The 20,643-nt window shown below is 48.3% G+C and overlaps 1 protein-coding gene across 1 annotated transcript in view; it reads right to left on the reverse strand.

The window, feature by feature from the left end:
• Positions 1 to 11,221: 11,221 nt before the first annotated feature.
• Positions 11,222 to 20,643, reverse strand: part of LOC127931302 (keratin-associated protein 10-4-like) — a gene marked incomplete at its 5' end in the record, with an annotated part of 29,073 nt that continues 19,651 nt past the window's right edge. The window contains 2 exons of the mRNA XM_052523332.1: positions 11,222 to 11,359; positions 12,381 to 12,502. Coding sequence (XP_052379292.1) covers positions 11,222 to 11,359; positions 12,381 to 12,502 — 260 coding nt within the window. The remainder of the gene's footprint in view (positions 11,360 to 12,380; positions 12,503 to 20,643) is intronic.

Below are 20,643 nucleotides of genomic sequence, written 5' to 3' on the forward strand. Positions count from 1 at the left end.
GATGCTAAGCCCCTAATAGGACCAGTAACAGGAGTGTGTGGGATTGGATGCTAAAGCCACTAATAGGACCAGTAACAGTAGTGTGTGGGATTGGATGCTAAACCCCTAATACGACCAGTAACAGCAGTGTGTGGGATTGGATGCTAAACCCCTAATAGGACCAGTAACAGCAGTGTGTGGGATTGGATGCTAAACCCCTAATAGGACCAGAAACAGAAGTGTGTGGGATTGGATGCTAAACCCCTAATAGGACCAGTAACAGTAGTGTGTGGGATTGGATGCTAAACCCCTAATAGGACCAGTAACAGCAGTGTGTGGGATTGGATGCTAAACCCCTAATAGGACCAGTAACAGGAGTGTGTGGGATTGGATGCTAAACCCCTAATAGGACCAGTAACAGCAGTGTGTGGGATTGGATGCTAAACCCCTAATAGGACCAGTAACAGCAGTGTGTGGGATTGGATGCTAAACCACTAATAGGACCAGTAACAGTAGTGTGTGGGATTGGATGCTAAACCCCTAATAGGACCAGTAACAGGAGTGTATGGGATTGGATGCTAAACCCCTAATAGGGCCAGTAACAGGAGTGTGTGGGATTGGATGCTAAGCCCTAATAGGACCAGTAACAGTAGTGTGTGGGATTGGATGCTAAGCCACTAATAGGACCAGTAACAGCAGTGTGTGGGATTGGATGCTAAACCCTAATAGGACCAGTAACAGCAGTGTGTGGGATTGGATGCTAAGCCACTAATAGGACCAGTAACAGCAGTGTGTGGGATTGGATGCTAAACCCCCAATAGGACCAGTAACAGGAGTGTGTGGGATTGGATGCTAAACCCTAATAGGGCCAGTAACAGGAGTGTGTGGGATTGGATGCTAAACCCCTAATAGGACCAGTAACAGCAGTGTGTGGGATTGGATGCTAAACCCCTAATAGGGCCAGTAACAGGAGTGTGTGGGATTGGATGCTAAACCCCTAATAGGACCAGTAACAGTAGTGTGTGGGATTGGACCAGTGCTAATGCTAACCCCTAATAGGACCAGTAACAGCAGTGTGTGGGATTGGATGCTAAGCCACTAATAGGACCAGTAACAGCAGTGTGTGGGATTGGATGCTAAACCCCCAATAGGACCAGTAACAGGAGTGTGTGGGATTGGATGCTAAACCCCTAATAGGGCCAGTAACAGGAGTGTGTGGGATTGGATGCTAAACCCCTAATAGGACCAGTAACAGCAGTGTGTGGGATTGGATGCTAAACCCCTAATAGGACCAGTAACAGCAGTGTGTGGGATTGGATGCTAAACCACTAATAGGACCAGTAACAGTAGTGTGTGGGATTGGATGCTAAACCCCTAATAGGACCAGTAACAGGAGTGTATGGGATTGGATGCTAAACCCCTAATAGGGCCAGTAACAGGAGTGTGTGGGATTGGATGCTAAGCCCCTAATAGGACCAGTAACAGTAGTGTGTGGGATTGGATGCTAAGCCACTAATAGGACCAGTAACAGCAGTGTGTGGGATTGGATGCTAAACCCTAATAGGACCAGTAACAGCAGTGTGTGGGATTGGATGCTAAGCCACTAATAGGAACAGTAACAGCAGTGTGTGGGATTGGATGCTAAACCCCAATAGGACCAGTAACAGGAGTGTGGGATTGGATGCTAAACCCCTAATAGGACCAGTAACAGCAGTGTGTGGGATTGGATGCTAAACCCCTAATAGGACCAGTAACAGAAGTGTGTGGGATTGGATGCTAAACCCCTAATAGGACCAGTAACAGCAGTGTGTGGGATTGGATGCTAAACCCCCAATAGGACCAGTAACAGGAGTGTGTGGGATTGGATGCTAAACCCCTAATAGGGCCAGTAACAGGAGTGTGTGGGATTGGATGCTAAACCCCTAATAGGACCAGTAACAGCAGTGTGTGGGATTGGATGCTAAACCCCTAATAGGACCAGTAACAGCAGTGTGTGGGATTGGATGCTAAACCCCTAATAGGACCAGTAACAGCAGTGTGTGGGATTGGATGCTAAGCCACTAATAGGACCAGTAACAGTAGTGTGTGGGATTGGATGCTAAACCCCTAATAGGACCAGTAACAGTAGTGTGTGGGATTGGATGCTAAACCCCTAATAGGACCAGTAACAGCAGTGTGTGGGATTGGATGCTAAGCCCCTAATAGGACCAGTAACAGGAGTGTGTGGGATTGGATGCTAAAGCCACTAATAGGACCAGTAACAGTAGTGTGTGGGATTGGATGCTAAAGCCACTAATAGGACCAGTAACAGGAGTGTGTGGGATTGGATGCTAAACCCCTAATAGGACCAGTAACAGCAGTGTGTGGGATTGGATGCTAAACCCCTAATAGGACCAGTAACAGTAGTGTGTGGGATTGGATGCTAAACCCCTAATAGGACCAGTAACAGCAGTGTGTGGGATTGGATGCTAAACCCCCAATAGGACCAGTAACAGGAGTGTGTGGGATTGGATGCTAAACCCTAATAGGGCCAGTAACAGGAGTGTGTGGGATTGGATGCTAAACCCCTAATAGGACCAGTAACAGCAGTGTGTGGGATTGGATGCTAAACCCCTAATAGGACCAGTAACAGCAGTGTGTGGGATTGGATGCTAAACCACTAATAGGACCAGTAACAGTAGTGTGTGGGATTGGATGCTAAACCCCTAATAGGACCAGTAACAGGAGTGTATGGGATTGGATGCTAAACCCCTAATAGGGCCAGTAACAGGAGTGTGTGGGATTGGATGCTAAGCCCCTAATAGGACCAGTAACAGTAGTGTGTGGGATTGGATGCTAAGCCACTAATAGGACCAGTAACAGCAGTGTGTGGGATTGGATGCTAAACCCCTAATAGGACCAGTAACAGCAGTGTGTGGGATTGGATGCTAAGCCACTAATAGGACCAGTAACAGCAGTGTGTGGGATTGGATGCTAAACCCCCAATAGGACCAGTAACAGGAGTGTGTGGGATTGGATGCTAAACCCCTAATAGGACCAGTAACAGCAGTGTGTGGGATTGGATGCTAAACCCCTAATAGGACCAGAAACAGAAGTGTGTGGGATTGGATGCTAAACCCCTAATAGGACCAGTAACAGTAGTGTGTGGGATTGGATGCTAAACCCCTAATAGGACCAGTAACAGCAGTGTGTGGGATTGGATGCTAAACCCCCAATAGGACCAGTAACAGGAGTGTGTGGGATTGGATGCTAAACCCCTAATAGGGCCAGTAACAGGAGTGTGTGGGATTGGATGCTAAACCCCTAATAGGACCAGTAACAGCAGTGTGTGGGATTGGATGCTAAACCCCTAATAGGACCAGTAACAGCAGTGTGTGGGATTGGATGCTAAACCACTAATAGGACCAGTAACAGTAGTGTGTGGGATTGGATGCTAAACCCCTAATAGGACCAGTAACAGGAGTGTATGGGATTGGATGCTAAACCCTAATAGGGCCAGTAACAGGAGTGTGTGGGATTGGATGCTAAGCCCCTAATAGGACCAGTAACAGCAGTGTGTGGATTGGATGCTAAGCCACTAATAGGACCAGTAACAGCAGTGTGTGGGATTGGATGCTAAACCCTAATAGGACCAGTAACAGCAGTGTGTGGGATTGGATGCTAAGCCACTAATAGGACCAGTAACAGCAGTGTGTGGGATTGGATGCTAAACCCCCAATAGGACCAGTAACAGGAGTGTGTGGGATTGGATGCTAAACCCCTAATAGGACCAGTAACAGGAGTGTGTGGGATTGGATGCTAAACCCCTAATAGGACCAGTAACAGTAGTGTGTGGGATTGGATGCTAAACCCCTAATAGGACCAGTAACAGGAGTGTGTGGGATTGGATGCTAAACCACTAATAGGACCAGTAACAGTAGTGTGTGGGATTGGATGCTAAACCCCTAATAGGACCAGTAACAGCAGTGTGTGGGATTGGATGCTAAACCCCTAATAGGACCAGTAACAGGAGTGTGTGGGATTGGATGCTAAACCACTAATAGGACCAGTAACAGTAGTGTGTGGGATTGGATGCTAAACCCCTAATAGGACCAGTAACAGCAGTGTGTGGGATTGGATGCTAAACCCCTAATAGGACCAGTAACAGGAGTGTGTGGGATTGGATGCTAAACCCCTAATAGGACCAGTAACAGGAGTGTGTGGGATTGGATGCTAAACCCCTAATAGGACCAGTAACAGGAGTGTGTGGGATTGGATGCTAAAACCCCTAATAGGACCAGTAACAGTAGTGTGTGGAATTGGATGCTAAACCACTAATAGGACCAGTAACAGTAGTGTGTGGGATTGGATGCTAAACCACTAATAGGACCAGTAACAGTAGTGTGTGGGATTGGATGCTAAACCCCTAATAGGACCAGTAACAGCAGTGTGTGGGATTGGATGCTAAACCCCTAATAGGACCAGTAACAGCAGTGTGTGGGATTGGATGCTAAACCCCTAATAGGACCAGTAACAGGAGTGTGTGGGATTGGATGCTAAACCACTAATAGGACCAGTAACAGTAGTGTGTGGGATTGGATGCTAAACCCCTAATAGGACCAGTAACAGCAGTGTGTGGGATTGGATGCTAAACCCCTAATAGGACCAGTAACAGGAGTGTGTGGGATTGGATGCTAAACCCCTAATAGGACCAGTAACAGCAGTGTGTGGGATTGGATGCTAAACCCCTAATAGGACCAGTAACAGCAGTGTGTGGGATTGGATGCTAAACCACTAATAGGACCAGTAACAGTAGTGTGTGGGATTGGATGCTAAACCCCTAATAGGACCAGTAACAGGAGTGTATGGGATTGGATGCTAAACCCCTAATAGGGCCAGTAACAGGAGTGTGTGGGATTGGATGCTAAGCCCCTAATAGGACCAGTAACAGCAGTGTGTGGGATTGGATGCTAAGCCACTAATAGGACCAGTAACAGCAGTGTGTGGGATTGGATGCTAAACCCCTAATAGGACCAGTAACAGCAGTGTGTGGGATTGGATGCTAAGCCACTAATAGGACCAGTAACAGCAGTGTGTGGGATTGGATGCTAAACCCCCAATAGGACCAGTAACAGGAGTGTGTGGGATTGGATGCTAAACCCCTAATAGGACCAGTAACAGGAGTGTGTGGGATTGGATGCTAAACCCCTAATAGGACCAGTAACAGTAGTGTGTGGGATTGGATGCTAAACCCCTAATAGGACCAGTAACAGCAGTGTGTGGGATTGGATGCTAAACCCCTAATAGGACCAGTAACAGGAGTGTGTGGGATTGGATGCTAAACCCCTAATAGGACCAGTAACAGGAGTGTGTGGGATTGGATGCTAAACCCCTAATAGGACCAGTAACAGGAGTGTGTGGGATTGGATGCTAAAACCCCTAATAGGACCAGTAACAGTAGTGTGTGGAATTGGATGCTAAACCACTAATAGGACCAGTAACAGTAGTGTGTGGGATTGGATGCTAAACCACTAATAGGACCAGTAACAGTAGTGTGTGGGATTGGATGCTAAACCCCTAATAGGACCAGTAACAGCAGTGTGTGGGATTGGATGCTAAACCACTAATAGGACCAGTAACAGTAGTGTGTGGGATTGGATGCTAAACCACTAATAGGACCAGTAACAGTAGTGTGTGGGATTGGATGCTAAACCACTAATAGGACCAGTAACAGCAGTGTGTGGGATTGGATGCTAAACCACTAATAGGACCAGTAACAGTAGTGTGTGGGATTGGATGCTAAACCACTAATAGGACCAGTAACAGTAGTGTGTGGGATTGGATGCTATACCACTAATAGGACCAGTAACAGCAGTGTGTGGGATTGGATGCTAAACCCCTAATAGGACCAGTAACAGGAGTGTGTGGGATTGGATGCTAAGCCCCTAATAGGACCAGTAACAGCAGTGTGTGGGATTGGATGCTAAGCCACTAATAGGACCAGTAACAGCAGTGTGTGGGATTGGATGCTAAACCCCTAATAGGACCAGTAACAGCAGTGTGTGGGATTGGATGCTAAGCCACTAATAGGACCAGTAACAGCAGTGTGTGGGATTGGATGCTAAACCCCCAATAGGACCAGTAACAGGAGTGTGTGGGATTGGATGCTAAACCCCTAATAGGACCAGTAACAGGAGTGTGTGGGATTGGATGCTAAACCCCTAATAGGACCAGTAACAGTAGTGTGTGGGATTGGATGCTAAACCCCTAATAGGACCAGTAACAGGAGTGTGTGGGATTGGATGCTAAACCCCTAATAGGACCAGTAACAGGAGTGTGTGGGATTGGATGCTAAAACCCCTAATAGGACCAGTAACAGTAGTGTGTGGGATTGGATGCTAAACCCTAATAGGACCAGTAACAGTAGTGTGTGGGATTGGATGCTAAAACCCCTAATAGGACCAGTAACAGGAGTGTGTGGGATTGGATGCTAAGCCCCTAATAGGACCAGTAACAGCAGTGTGTGGGATTGGATGCTAAGCCACTAATAGGACCAGTAACAGCAGTGTGTGGGATTGGATGCTAAACCCCTAATAGGACCAGTAACAAGAGTGTGTGGGATTGGATGCTAAACCCCTAATAGGGGTTTAGCATCCAGAGGAGATGGAATGTAACCTTTATTTCACTTGGCAAGTCAGTTAAAAACACATTCTTATATACAATTACGCCCTACCAGGGAACAGTGGGTTTACTGCTGTGTTCACAGGCAGAACGACAGATTTTTACCTTGTCAGCTCGGGGAACCGATCCAGCAACCATTTGATGACTGGCCCAATTCTCTAACCACTAGGCTATCTGCCGCCCCCCTCTAACCACTAGGCTATGTGCCCCTCTAACCACTAGGCTATCTGCCGCCCCCTATAACCACTAGACTATCTGCCGCCCCCTCTAACCACTAGGCTATCTGCCGCCCCCCTCTAACCACTAGGCTATCTGCCGCCCCCCTCTAACCACTAGGCTATGTGCCCCCTCTAACCACTAGGCTATGTGCCCCCTCTAACCACTAGGCTATCTGCCGCCCCCCTATAACCACTAGACTATCTGCCGTCCCCCTCTAACCACTAGGCTACCTGCCAGCCCTCTCTAACCACTAGGCTATCTGCCACCCCCCTCTAACCACTAGGCTATCTGCCGCCCCCCTCTAACCACTAGGCTATGTGCCCCCTCTAACCACTAGGCTATGTGCCCCCTCTAACCACTAGGCTATCTGCCGCCCCCCTATAACCACTAGACTATCTGCCGCCCCCCTCTAACCACTAGGCTACCTGCCAACCCTCTCTAACCACTAGGCTATCTGCCACCCCCCTCTAACCACTAGGCTATCTGCCGCCCCCCTCTAACCACTAGGCTATGTGCCCCCTCTAACCACTAGGCTATGTGCCCCCTCTAACCACTAGGCTATCTGCCCCCTCTAACCACTAGGCTATCTGCCCCCTCTAACCACTAGACTATCTGCCGCCCCCCTCTAACCACTAGGCTATCTGCCCCCTCTAACCACTAGGCTATCTGCCCCCTCTAACCACTAGGCTATCTGCCCCCTCTAACCACTAGACTATCTGCCGCCCCCCTCTAACCACTAGGCTATCTGCCCCCTCTAACCACTAGGCTATGTGCCCCCTCTAACCACTAGGCTATCTGCCCCCTCTAACCACTAGACTATCTGCCGCCCCCCTCTAACCACTAGGCTATCTGCCCCCTCTAACCACTAGGCTATCTGCCCCCTCTAACCACTAGGCTATCTGCCGCCCCCCTCTAACCTCTAGGCTATCTGCCGCCCCCTCTAACCACTAGGCTATCTGCCCCCTCTAACCACTAGGCTATCTGCCGCCCCTCTCTAACCTCTAGGCTATCTGCCGCCCCCCTCTAACCTCTAGGCTATCTGCCGCCCCCCTCTAACCTCTAGGCTATCTGCCCCCTCTAACCACTAGGCTATCTGCCCCCTCTAACCTCTAGGCTATCTGCCGCCCCCCTCTAACCTCTAGGCTATCTGCCGCTAGCTACTGTCACACCATTAGTCATACTCTCCTCCTGTGTTTGCTTATCAACTAACCCAAAGACTCACGTAGTTTGAATGTGGTACATGCAACATGTAGAGGGCTGCAGGCTGGGGTGTGTGTATGTGTCAGTCATTACTCTGTATGTGTGTGTCTTTGTGTGTTCCCTGATGAGACAGGATGCTCAGGCCCTGGAAACTGAGGAGGCCCTCAAGAACAAACTGCTGAGATCAGAGACTGAGAAGATTAAGGTGTGTGTGTGTGTGTGTGTGTGTGTGTGTGTGTGTGTGTGTGTGTGTGTGTGTGTGTGTGTGTGTGTGTGTGTGTGTGTGTGTGTGTGTGTGTGTGTGTGTGTGTGTGTGTGTGTGTGTGTGTGTGTGTGTGTATTTGCAAATGCAGGGCTCTACAGTGACATTTTTTTACAATGAGCATATGTGCTCCTAAATTGCAAAATCTAAGAGCACACAAATAAATTTAGAGCCAGATTGAAAAATCTGAGGTAGTAAAGCAGCAATCTGCTGTTGAAATTGATAACAAAGCACCATCGTCGCCACTGTTTCAGTAAGAAGCTGAGGGATGGGGCTTGAGAAATGTAACCCAACTCAAATTCATAGACAGAGCTATGGATGCAGGGACTGACCATCATGATATGATCAGGGTGCTGCAGAGAGGGCCCATGTCCTGATCAGGGTGCTGCGGAGAGGGCCCATGTCCTGATCAGGGTGCTGCGGAGAGGGCCCATGTCCTGATTAGGGTGCTGCGGAGAGGGCCCATGTCCTGATCAGGGTGCTGCGGAGAGGGCCCATGTCCTGATCAGGGTGCTGCGGAGAGGGCCCATGTCCTGATCAGGGTGCTGCGGAGAGGGCCCATGTCCTGATCAGGGTGCTGCGGAGAGGGCCCATGTCCTGATCAGGGTGCTGCGGAGAGGGCCCATGTCCTGATCAGGGTGCTGTGGAGAGGTCCCATGCCCTGATCAGGGTGCTGTTGAGAGGGCCCATGTCCTGTTCAGGGTGCTGTGGAGAGGGCCCATGTCCTGATCAGGGTGCTGCGGAGAGGGCCCATGTCCTGATCAGGGTGCTGCGGAGAGGGCCCATGTCCTGATCAGGGTGCTGCGGAGAGGGCCCATGTCCTGATCAGGGTGCTGCGGAGAGGGCCCATGTCCTGATCAGGGTGCTGCGGAGAGGGCCCATGTCCTGATCAGGGTGCTGCGGAGAGGGCCCATGTCCTGATCAGGGTGCTGCGGAGAGGGCCCATGTCCTGATCAGGGTGCTGCGGAGAGGGCCCATATCCTGATCAGGGTGCTGCGGAGAAGGCCCATGTCCTGATCAGGGTGCTGCGGAGAGGGCCCATGTCCTGATCAGGGTGCTGCGGAGAGGGCCCATGTCCTGATCAGGGTGCTGCGGAGAGGGCCCATGTCCTGATCAGGGTGCTGTGGAGAGGTCCCATGCCCTGATCAGGGTGCTGTTGAGAGGGCCCATGTCCTGATCAGGGTGCTGCGGAGAGGGCCCATGTCCTGATCAGGGCTGAGGACACAGAGACCCAGGTCCAAGACAGCACCAGTAGGAGAGAGGAACTGAAGGAAGACCAGGAAGCAGTCAGACAGTGGAGGGAAGAGTGTAAGAGGATGGAGAGGGAGATGGAGGAACTGAGGAGACAGTGGCAGTGAGATGTACTGTGGATGTGACTTGTTGCAGAGTTGAAAAGTGATAAAATGTACTCCTCTCGGTGACCGATAAAAAGGTTAACAAGTGATTAGCTGTAGTCAGTCATCCAGTCATTATTAGTGTGAAAGTCACCTCCCTGTTGTTTCTGCTAAATTAGTCTGTCACCTCCAAACTCTCTTCCCATCAACAGCAGCTGACTGACTGACTGACTGACACCTGGCTCTCTGACTATGTGATGTGAATTAATACCCCAAACAATTTCTCCTCTAAAATAATCAATTAGGATGCAAAGAATTAAGTGCTCAATTAAGTGATTAGGTGTAGAGCTCTGAGCTGGGACAAAGCCTTGCGAAGTCAGTCCCTCGTAGGCGAGACTGCATGAGTTTAGAGTGGTATCAGCAAACGCAATGAGAACCAATCTGCCTTAAACAAACCTGGACTATATCCTTAATACTGAGAAGAAATGAGCCCTGGCTTTTTACTATCTATGTTCAATCTGGTGTTTATCCCCTTCACATTCCTCTCTTCATCTCTTCATCCTCCTCCTTTTTCCTCGCCTCCTGCTCTCACTGCCCTTCTCTTCTTCCTCCTCTTCCTTGTCCTCTTTCTCCTCGCCTCCTGCTTTCCCTGCCCTCCTCCTTCTTTCTCCTCGCCTCCTGCTCTCCCTGCCCTCATCTTCCTCTTTCTCCTCGTCTCCTGCTTTCCCTGCCCTCCTCTTCCTCTTTCTCCTCGCCTCCTGCTTTCCCTGCCCTCCTGCTCATTTCTCCTCACCTCCTGCTTTCCCTGCCCTCCTCCTCCTTTCTCCTCACCTCCTGCTTTCCCTGCCCTCCTCCTCCTTTCTCCTCGCCTCCTGCTCTCACTGCCCTCCTCTTCCTCCTCTGCATTTCTCTTCGCCTCCTGCTTTCACTGCCCTCCTCCTCCTTTCTCATCGCCTCCTGCTCTCACTGCCCTCCTCTTCCTCCTCCTCTTTCTCCTCGCCTCCTGCTTTCACTGCCCTCCTCCTCCTCTTTCTCCTCACCTTCTGCTCTCATTGCCCTCCTCTTCCTCCTCCTCTTTCTTCTCCCTTCCTGTCCTCCCTCTCTCCATCTTCTCCTACTCTTGTCTCCTTCTCCTCTCTCTCCCTTCCCTTCCCTCTCCTCCCTCCCCCAGGTGTGTAAGGACATAGGGCTGTCCCAGGCCCAGCTGAAGGACCTCACCCAACAGGCTGAGGGGGTGTGTAGGGAGCTAACAGAGTTGCTGTGGCATCTGGCCTAATGCAAGGAAGGAGGTGCACCGTAAAGACGTCGGGCTGTCGGAGACGTGGGCATGCAACCTAGGCCTGAAGCAGGAGGTGAGGAAGGAGGCCCTGGAAGAGGAGGCCCAGCGGCACTCTGTCCTGCAGGCCTGGCTCAGAGAGTAGAACCAGGGGCGGGAGGAGACAGCTGAGGCCATGGCACGAGGAGGTACTTGCTTATTCTCAATTCATCTTTCCTCGATTCATTGCGCCCATCTCTTCTACAATTTATAAAATCGCATTGGAGGAGAAGATCCAAAGCCCATTTTCAACTACGGCCTGCGCCCAGCTGACCTATAGGGAGCTGCATAGGAGTGGGAGGTGCACCAGAGAGAACTGGCCAGTCTCAGAGCCAGGATGCAGGATGGCAGGGCCAATAAGGACAGAGAGATACAGTAGACACTACGTCTCTGTAACAAGGAGAGGAATGTGATAGAGGTAGGGGTTAATCTCATAGTTCATGTATACTGTACTCTCCATTTCTCCTTTTTAGATTATAATAGCTGTGGATATTTCTGAGAGCTTATGCTCAGGGGTCAATTTTCAGAGCAGAAATTAGGTTTAGGGATCGGACCCTTTTTTTTCAATTCTCGCCTGAAATTACCCAAATGTAACTGCCTGTAGCTCTGGACCTGAAGCAAGGATATGCACATTCTCTGTACCATTTGAAGATTGTGGAAATGTGAAATGAATGTAGGAGAATATAACACATTAGATCTGGTAAAATATAATACAAAACAAAACATGTTTTGTTCCATCATCTTTGAAATGTAAGAGAAAGGCCATAATATATTTCAGTTTAGGCGTAATATAGATGTTGGCCACTAGATGGAAGCAGTGTGTTTGCAAAGTTTCAGCTCGATCCAGTGAAGCATGGCAATATTGGACATTATTTTGTATCAAGTCTTGCCTAATTGTGCCTAAATATGCCTAAATGTGCCTAATTGGTAAATTGATACATTTTCAAGTACATTGGGATTGGGGTTGTATGCAACACTATTTGTCTTTAACATCTAAGAGTCCATGTAATTAACCTTAGTGGAACTTGGTGGTTCAAAAATGTTTTATGAAAAAGTAAAGGTAACCCAGTAACCCAACTAAAACGTTTTTAATAATTATCTGTCATTGGTCCCATGAGGTGGAAGTGGGAATTTCTCAAGTAAAATGTTCAGCTCCCTTTTCCTTTATTATCATTTCAATTGACTCCTCTACCCATGCAGTCCCAGACCTCAAAGTGCTTTGAGCTAGGGTGAATCTGGGACAGCCTCCCCTCTCTCCTAATGTGGTTAGCTAACCCAGTAGGCTCCTACAGGCTATAGATGGACAGGGGGCTCCCTCCAGGCCTGAATATTTAAACACTACTTCTATCTCCCTTCCCTTCAGTGTGACTGGTGTATCAGGGCAAGACTGCTCAGATAGGGGCTTGGGCACCCTGAATACACACACACACACACACACACACACACACACACACACACACACACACACACACACACACACACACACACACACACACACACACACACACACACACACACACACACCGAGCAAGGCTGAAACGTTCCTTAGAACAAGGCTGAAACGTTCCTTAAAACAAGGCTGAAATGTTCCTTAGAACAAGGCTGAAATGTTCCTTAGAACAAGGCTGAAACGTTCCTTAGAATAAGGCTCAAATGTTCCTTAGAACAAGGCTGAAACGTTCCTCAGAACAAGGCTGAAATGTTCCTTAGAACAAGGCTGAAACGTTCCTTAGAACAAGGCTCAAATGTTCCTTAGAACAAGGCTGAAACGTTCCTTAGAACAAGGCTGAAATGTTCCTTAGAACAAGGCTGAAACGTTCCTCAGAACAAGGCTCAAATGTTCCTTAGAATAAGGCTCAAATGTTCCTTAGAACAAGGCTGAAACGTTCCTTAGAATAAGGCTCAAATGTTCCTTAGAACAAGGCTGAAACGTTCCTTAGAACAAGGCTGAAATGTTCCTTAGAACAAGGCTGAAACATCCCTTAGAATAAGGCTCAAATGTTCCTTAGAACAAGGCTGAAATGTTCCTTAGAACAAGGCTGAAATGTTCCTTAGAACAAGGCTGAAACATTCCTTAGAACAAGGCTGAAACGTTCCTTAGAACAAGGCTCAAATGTTCCTTAGAACAAGGCTGAAACGTTCCTCAGAACAAGGCTCAAATGTTCCTTAGAATAAGGCTCAAATGTTCCTTAGAACAAGGCTGAAACGTTCCTTAGAATAAGGCTCAAATGTTCCTTAGAACAAGGCTGAAACGTTCCTTAGAACAAGGCTGAAATGTTCCTTAGAACAAGGCTGAAACATCCCTTAGAATAAGGCTCAAATGTTCCTTAGAACAAGGCTGAAATGTTCCTTAGAACAAGGCTGAAACGTTCCTTAGAATAAGGCTCAAAGGTTCCTTAGAACAAGGCTGAAATGTTCCTTAGAACAAGGCTGAAACGTTCCTTAGAACAAGGGTGAAATGTTCTTTAGAACAAGGCTGAAACGTTCCTTAGAATAAGGCTCAAATGTTCCTTAGAACAAGGCTGAAATGTTCCTTAGAACAAGGCTGAAATGTTCCTTAGAACAAGGCTGAAACATTCCTTAGAACAAGGCTGAAATGTTCCTTACAACAAGGCTCAAATGTTCCTTAGAACAACGCTCAAATGTTCCTTAGAACAAGGCTCAAATGTTCCTTAGAACAAGGCTCAAATGTTCCTTAGAACAAGGCTCAAATGTTCCTTAGAACACGCGTTAGAAGACAGATTTCCAGACCATAAAGATAAAACAATTCCATCTTCATGGTCCACTCCAGACGCAGTGGCCCACCTCATCCAATTTAAACACATCTCTCTATTGTCCAATGAGCCTCATTCAATCTCTTCAATCTCTTAGCTGTAAATCCTTCCTTTTATCCTGTTTAAATTGGTTCATGTTCACATCCTAAGTGGTTAAATGTGAACACATCTCTGTGAATTAATGGACCCCGCTTCAGCCAACATTAGCCTGGGTTATCAAACACTATCTGGACATAGTGTTCTCCCATCCTCCATCTATGGTATGGCCCTGCGTTGTCCTCTCCCAGGGGGACAAGGAGCTGGTGAGGGCTCTGCGTGGGAAGCTGGACAGTTGGACAGTGGAACTGAGCGGAGGACAAGAGTAACACTCACACCTCAACAGGAAGTACACACTGCTCTAACAGGAAATGGAAGACAAGGTATGTATACATGTATGGACAGTACAGAACACAAACGCTCCTTTCCACATGTACCGTACGACCTTATTTGCTGAATACTTTGGAAATATTGGAATTAGGCCAAAACAAATTGTTGTGGACCAGTAAACAGATTGTTTAATGTTTTGCATTCACTTTTTCCATTTTAGCCATTTGATTAGCTGTTACATTACATTACTGTTCAGGAGTCTGATAGTTTGGGGGTAGAAGCTGTTTAGAAGCCTCTTGGACCTAGACTTGGCGCTCCGGTCCCGCTTGCCGTGTGGTAGCAGAGAGAACAGTCTATGACTAGGGTGGCTGGGGTCTTTGACAATTTCTAGGGCCTTCCTCTGACACCGTCTGGTATAGAGGTCCCGGATGGCAGGAAGCTTTTCCCCGGTGATGTACTGGGCCGTACGCACCTGCATCTGTAGGGCCTTGCGATCGGAGGCTGAGCGTTTGCCATACCATGCTGTGATGCAACCCGTCAGGATGCTCTCGGTGGCGCAGCTGTCAAACCTTTTGAGGATCTGAGGATCCATGCCAAATCCTTTCAGTCTCCTGGGCTATGTTAGTTTGTTGGTGATGTGGATGCCAAGGAACTTGAAGCTCTCAACCTGCTCCACTACAGCCCAGTCGATGAGAATGGGGGCGTGCTCCATCCTCCTTTTCCTGTATGCTGAACTGCGCATGAATTCCGAAAAATTGTCTACATTGTCTGTTTTACTACAGTAGGTCTGCTTGTAGTAGTAGCCTACACAACTCAATGCAAAAGATCAACTCTGTTCACCTGTTCAATTCTACTGTGTTTTATAAACTGTCACCTGCATAGAGAAACAGCATGATATTATAATAGCCCTCCTAATGGGCCCAATTTTACCTTTATTTAACTAGGCTAAGTCAGTAAAGAACAAATTCTTATTTTCAATGACAGCCTGGGAACAGTGGGTTAACTGCCTTTTCAGGGGCAGAACAACAGATTTGTACCTTGTCAGCTCAGGGATTTGAACTTGCAACCTTCCGGTTACTAGTCCAACACGCTAACCACTAGGCTACCTGCCTCTAACCACTAGGCTACCTGCCTCTAACCACTAGGCTACCTGCCTCTAACCACTAGGCTACCTGCCTCTAACCACTAGGCTACCTGCCTCTAACCACTAGGCTACCTGCCTCTAACCACTAGGCTACCTGCCTCTAACCACTAGGCTACCTGCCTCTAACCACTAGGCTACCTGCCTCTAACCACTAGGCTACCCTTCCGCCCCAATTAAATGAGAGATGCTGATGGTGATTTCTCGCGTGACTACTTCTGTATTCAGACGTAGCCTACAAACGTCTATGGAAAAGGTGAACCATCTGTTCTACCATTAAATGGTACTTCGGATCGAATCGCACCGAGCAAAATAGGGCTACTTGAAATAGTTGATCTATTTACTACTGAGAAGTGTGTCCAACTAAACGACAGGTGGGATGAATGGAAGCTATAGGCTATTTCACCCAGGATGGAACCATCACAGTCAGAAACGGTGAGGAATTTATTCCGCAATGATCATGTAAATTAAATAAACGATAGGAAATTAGATGCCTGTTTTTAGTTATTTCAGAACGCTTGCTCCTCTCGATAACGGCAAATGACTGCATCTTGTTACTATATTTAGTTAGGATTCCTGTCCTTTTGTTCTGTATATGTAGAGTGTCACCATATAACCCTGCTCAAGGCTTTTGGGCTGATCTTGCCCATCTTGCAATGCAATAGTTCAACCACTGGAAACGGTGTGCAAGCATGGTCCAAGGTTAGTTAGCGGGAGGATAAGTGAACTGGCGCACGCATGTTTTTGGGGGGCACATTTTGTACATAGAAAAACGTTTCTAAATGAGGACCCTGGAGAACTACATGGTGTGCAGGCGTTTCTTCCAGCCCAGCACTAACACACCTGACACCATCAGCTGAGTGGCTGAATCAGGTGTGTCCGTGCTGGGTTGCACACCCTTGATGACCTCTGTATTATACAGTGTACAAAAGAACCCCTCTGTCAGGGCCTCAGTTTATTTATCTGACTGAACTAACTCAAGGTCAATGTATTGACTGAGTGCTCCAAACCTTATTAGCCCTTACCACACTCCATGTATTGTCCCAGATAGATGCACACACATGGCTGCATTGATTAATGTGTCCCCATAGAGATCCTGAGAGTATCGACTCCATTCACTATGGAGGGGAGGAAGAGTTGACAGTAGAACAGTTCAGAAGGGGCTTAAATGGAAAAAGGGAGAGAGGTCAGACGTTTAAGGTTGTGTGTCTAGCTCTCGGTAAGATGGTCAGTCTCTGGAGTCTATTGTGACTGGAACATTAGTGTAAGTGTGAGCATAGCCTAACCTCTTCTTGAACTGTCTCTCACAGTTTTGAACCGATAGAGATATGGAATACAATGAAATAGTCACAAAGCCTTGGATTAGTAGCTTTAGATAATGAACAGCAGCTGATAATGCTGTTGCCATAGAGTTGTTCTGACTGATAATGCTGTTGTCTCCTCCTTCCAGGTGAAGTGCATGGCTCTAGAAGAGAACGAAAGGAGGGGGTCAGAGGAGAGGACCAAAATAGGGGGTCAAAGGAGAGGGGTCAAAGGAGAGGACCAAAGGAGGGGGTAAGAGGAGAGGACCAGAGGAGAGGATCAAAATAGGGGGTCAGAGGAGAGGACCAGAGGAGAGGACCAAAATAGGAGGTCAGAGGAGAGGACCAAAGGAGGGGGTCAGAGGAGAGGACCAAAGGAGGGGGTCAGAGGAGAGGACCAAAGGATGGGGTCAGAGGAGAGGACCAAAAGGGGGGTCAGAGGAGAGGACCAAAAGTGGGGGTCAGAGAAGAGGACCAAAGGAGGGGGTCAGAGAAGAGGACCAAAGGAGGGGGTCAGAGAAGAAGACCAAAGGAGGGGTCAGAATAGAGGAAAAGGGGGTCAGAGGAGAGGACCAAAGGAGGGGGTCAGAGGAGAGGACCAAAGGAGGGGGTCAGAAGAGAAGAGCAAAGGAGGGGGTCAGAAGAGAGGACCAAAGGAGGGGGTCAGAAGAGAGGACCAAAGGAGGGGGTCGGAAGAGAGGACCAAAGGAGGGGGTCAGAGTGAGTTGTGGCTGGTCAAGAACAGTGTTTCTCAATCCTGGGGTCCCAAATGGGTGCACATTCTCTCTCTCTCTCTCTCTCTCTCTCTCTCTCTCTCTCTCTCTCTCTCGTGCATGCTGGGTGTTTTTGGAGTTTGAGTGTTTGGTGTGGAAAGCTCTATCCTAACTAACTTTCTTGATTCTATTATTTTCTTTACATGTTATTTTCTATGGTGGAGGGTTAATGCAATATTTGTTTTTAGCGGTATCCAATTTTTTTTTTTTTTTCAAAGTTAGGTGGAAGAGGACAGAGTAACGTTCCGGGGGTTGCAAGGTATAGTGTGCGCAATGGCTTCTCAGCCTAGTGCGCCTGAGACGCTGTCGATACAGCATGGTTTCAGGTGTGTTCCTGAGAACGGAGTTAAGGTGGAGGAGGTTCTGCTCGCGGTCGGTGAACAGGTAGGAGCTGAGTTTATACATTCTGCTTCTAGAATGAACAAGGCTGTGGTTGTGTTCATGAAAAGGGCTAATTTGGTCGGTAGGCTAATTGCTAGCGGAATATTTGTAAGGGATGTGTTGGTTCAACAAGAGTTGTAGTGGCAAATTTGCCTCCGTTTATTACGGATGATCAAATTAGGAAAGAGCTGAGTCGTTTTGGTAAGTTTGCTAGCGGTTTCCGTGTACTGTCAGCAGGTTTTCAGGCAGATGCCATTAAGCACGTTGTTTCATTCAGGAGGCAAGTGTTTATGTTTCTGAACAATAATGAGCAACAGCTAAATGTGCATTTTAAAGTGAGGCATGGGGAAGGGCTCTATGCAGGTTTTGCCAGCACAGATAGTCTACGGTGTTTTGAATGTGGGGATTTGGGGCACAAGAGCTTTGCGTGCCCACATAAAGGCCATAGACAAGGGGAGGGTACGAGCGCAAGGGGGGGAAATCGATGTGAAAATGCAGGGGGTAAGGAGATGCAGACAGCAGAGGCTGGGCCTAGTCAGTCTAGAGATGGTGGTGTAGATGAGGCTGGGTCTAGTCAGGCTAGAGATGGTGGAGAAGCAGAGGCTGGGTCTAGTCAGGCTAGAGATGGTGGGGTAGCTGAGGCTGGGCCTAGACATGCTATGGAGGGTGGTATAGCTGAGGCTGGCCCTAGTCATGCTATGGAGGGTGTTGTAGCTGAGGCTGGCCCTAGTCATGCTATGGAGGGTGTTGTAGCTGAGGCTGGCCCTAGTCATGCTATGGAGGGTGGTGCAGATGATACTGCGTCTAGTCAGGTTATTCTAGTGGATGAGGAGAGTATAGTGGGGAAGTGTAAGAGATTGGGGGAGGAGGAGGAGGGTGTCAAGAGGAAAAAGAAAAGGGTGTGGACAAAGGCACCATGGAAATGTTGCCTGTTGCTGTGGTGAGGCCCTAACCAGAGAGAAGGGGCAGGTGGTCAGGGTGGGAGATAGAGAAGAGGAGGAAAGTGAGTCTGAGGAAGAGGATGAGGAGGTATTTTTTCAGACTCCTCTTCAATTGGCCCGGAGCTGACAGCCAGTCAACCAGAGGGGTCTAAGTACACGTTGAGAGAACTGACAAGGTTCCTGAATGAGACTAAGGGGAAAAAAAGTTAATCTTGAGGCTTTTTTTTCCTGATCCTAGAAAGTTTGTAAGATCAGTACAACATGCTATGAGAAATGAGGGGCATGGTGTCCTCTCACCCAAGAAACGGTTTAGGTTGAGGAAGTGGGTCACAACTGTGCGTAAAGGTTTACCTTCAGACACTGTTTAAATGTTTAATTTCTTACTGACACTGGGGCTTTTTGAGCTTTGCTATTGGTCTATTTCTCTGCTGGCTTTTCTCCCACTTCTTATGGAGACTCTTCGGGTAGGTTCGCTCAATATAAATGGCGCCAGAGATGCGGGAAAGAGGAGTGTGTTGAGTGAATATGTAAAACATAAACAAGTACAGGGGTTGTTTCTGCAGGAGACGCATAGTGATGTGGTGAATGAAGTTGATTGGGGGCTCTGGTGGAAAGGGGCAAGTATGTTGAGCCATGGGACAAATCTTAGTGCAGGGGTGGCAGTCCTTTTTGCACCGGGTCTGGCTGTAAAAATTTGCTCCTCAAAGGAGGTGTGTAGGGGTAGGTTGCTTGTTGTTAAAGCAGAAATTAACAACATGTGTTTTGTCTTTATAAATGTGTATGCGCCTAACACAGGGAGAGAAAGAGGGGTTCTATTTGGGAGTCTTAGACAGGAACTCTCACAAGTAGCGCCTGAGGAGACGCTGGTGATCGGAGGTGACTGGAACTGTACAATGGATTTTACAAAAGACAGAAATGGGGAAGAGCCTCATTCAGTGTCAGTGGGAGTGTTAAGGGACATCTTTAATCAGTTTGACCTAGTGGATGTTTGGAGAACTAAACATCCAAACACAAGACAGTATACGTGGGTGAAGGTTTTTGGGGCTAGGGTGAGTGCAGCTCGACTTGATCGTTTTTACATGTCCAGGAATCAGAGCAATAGGCTTCTGGGTGCTACCATTCTCCCAGTGGGGTTTTCGGATCACCACATAACCATGGCTCGGCTGTCTATTTCACCAGGGCCCCGGCAGGCATCTTATTGGAAGTTCAATGTAAAGCTCTTACAAGATGCCACTTTTTGCTCAGGTTTCCAGACTTTTTGGGAAAGATGGGGGCAGCGAAGAGAGGAGTATGAGTCTCTGAGTCAGTGGTGGGATGTGGGGAAAGTGCAAATTCGGCTTTTCTGTCAACAGTACACAGCTCTCTCATCCTCAGAGGCTAGGAGAGTGTTGGGGGAACTAGAGCGGTGTATTAGTGAGATGGAGGTAGAGATGGTGGGGCAAGGCAATGTAGGCCTCCAGGCTAACTTAGCCGACTACGTAGGGACCTGGGCAGTTTTTTCCAGGTTATAGCAAAGGGAGCACTTGTAAGAGCTAGGTTCTCCATGCTCAAGGAGATGGATGCTCCCAGCTCCTTCTTCTTTGGTTTGGAAAGACAGAGCAGTGAAGCCAAGGGTATGCATTGTCTACGGCTGTCTGATGGGCGGGTGACCTCTGTGGTGGGGAGATGCGGGAGCGGACTGTGGAGTTTTATACTGAATTGTATAGGGCAGAAATGTGTGATCCTATGTGTGCTCAGGTCTTGTTCGCAGGACTCCCTAAGCTCTCTCGGGCACAGAGGGATGAAATGGACATTCCTCTGTTGTCACATGAACTGGCAGAGGCAGTAACCCAGATGTCCCCCGGTCGTGCACCCGGGGTTGATGGACTTCCAGTGGAATTTTACAAAAATTCTGGGAACAATTGGACAGGATTTCTTTTGCGTGTTGCGAGAATGCGTAGGGGTAGGAGAGTTGCCGATGAGCTGCCGTCGGGCGGCTCTGACTCTCCTGCCCAAAA

Source organism: Oncorhynchus keta, chromosome 8 (assembly GCF_023373465.1).
Source record: "Oncorhynchus keta strain PuntledgeMale-10-30-2019 chromosome 8, Oket_V2, whole genome shotgun sequence".
Classification (NCBI taxonomy): Eukaryota; Metazoa; Chordata; class Actinopteri; order Salmoniformes; family Salmonidae; genus Oncorhynchus; species Oncorhynchus keta.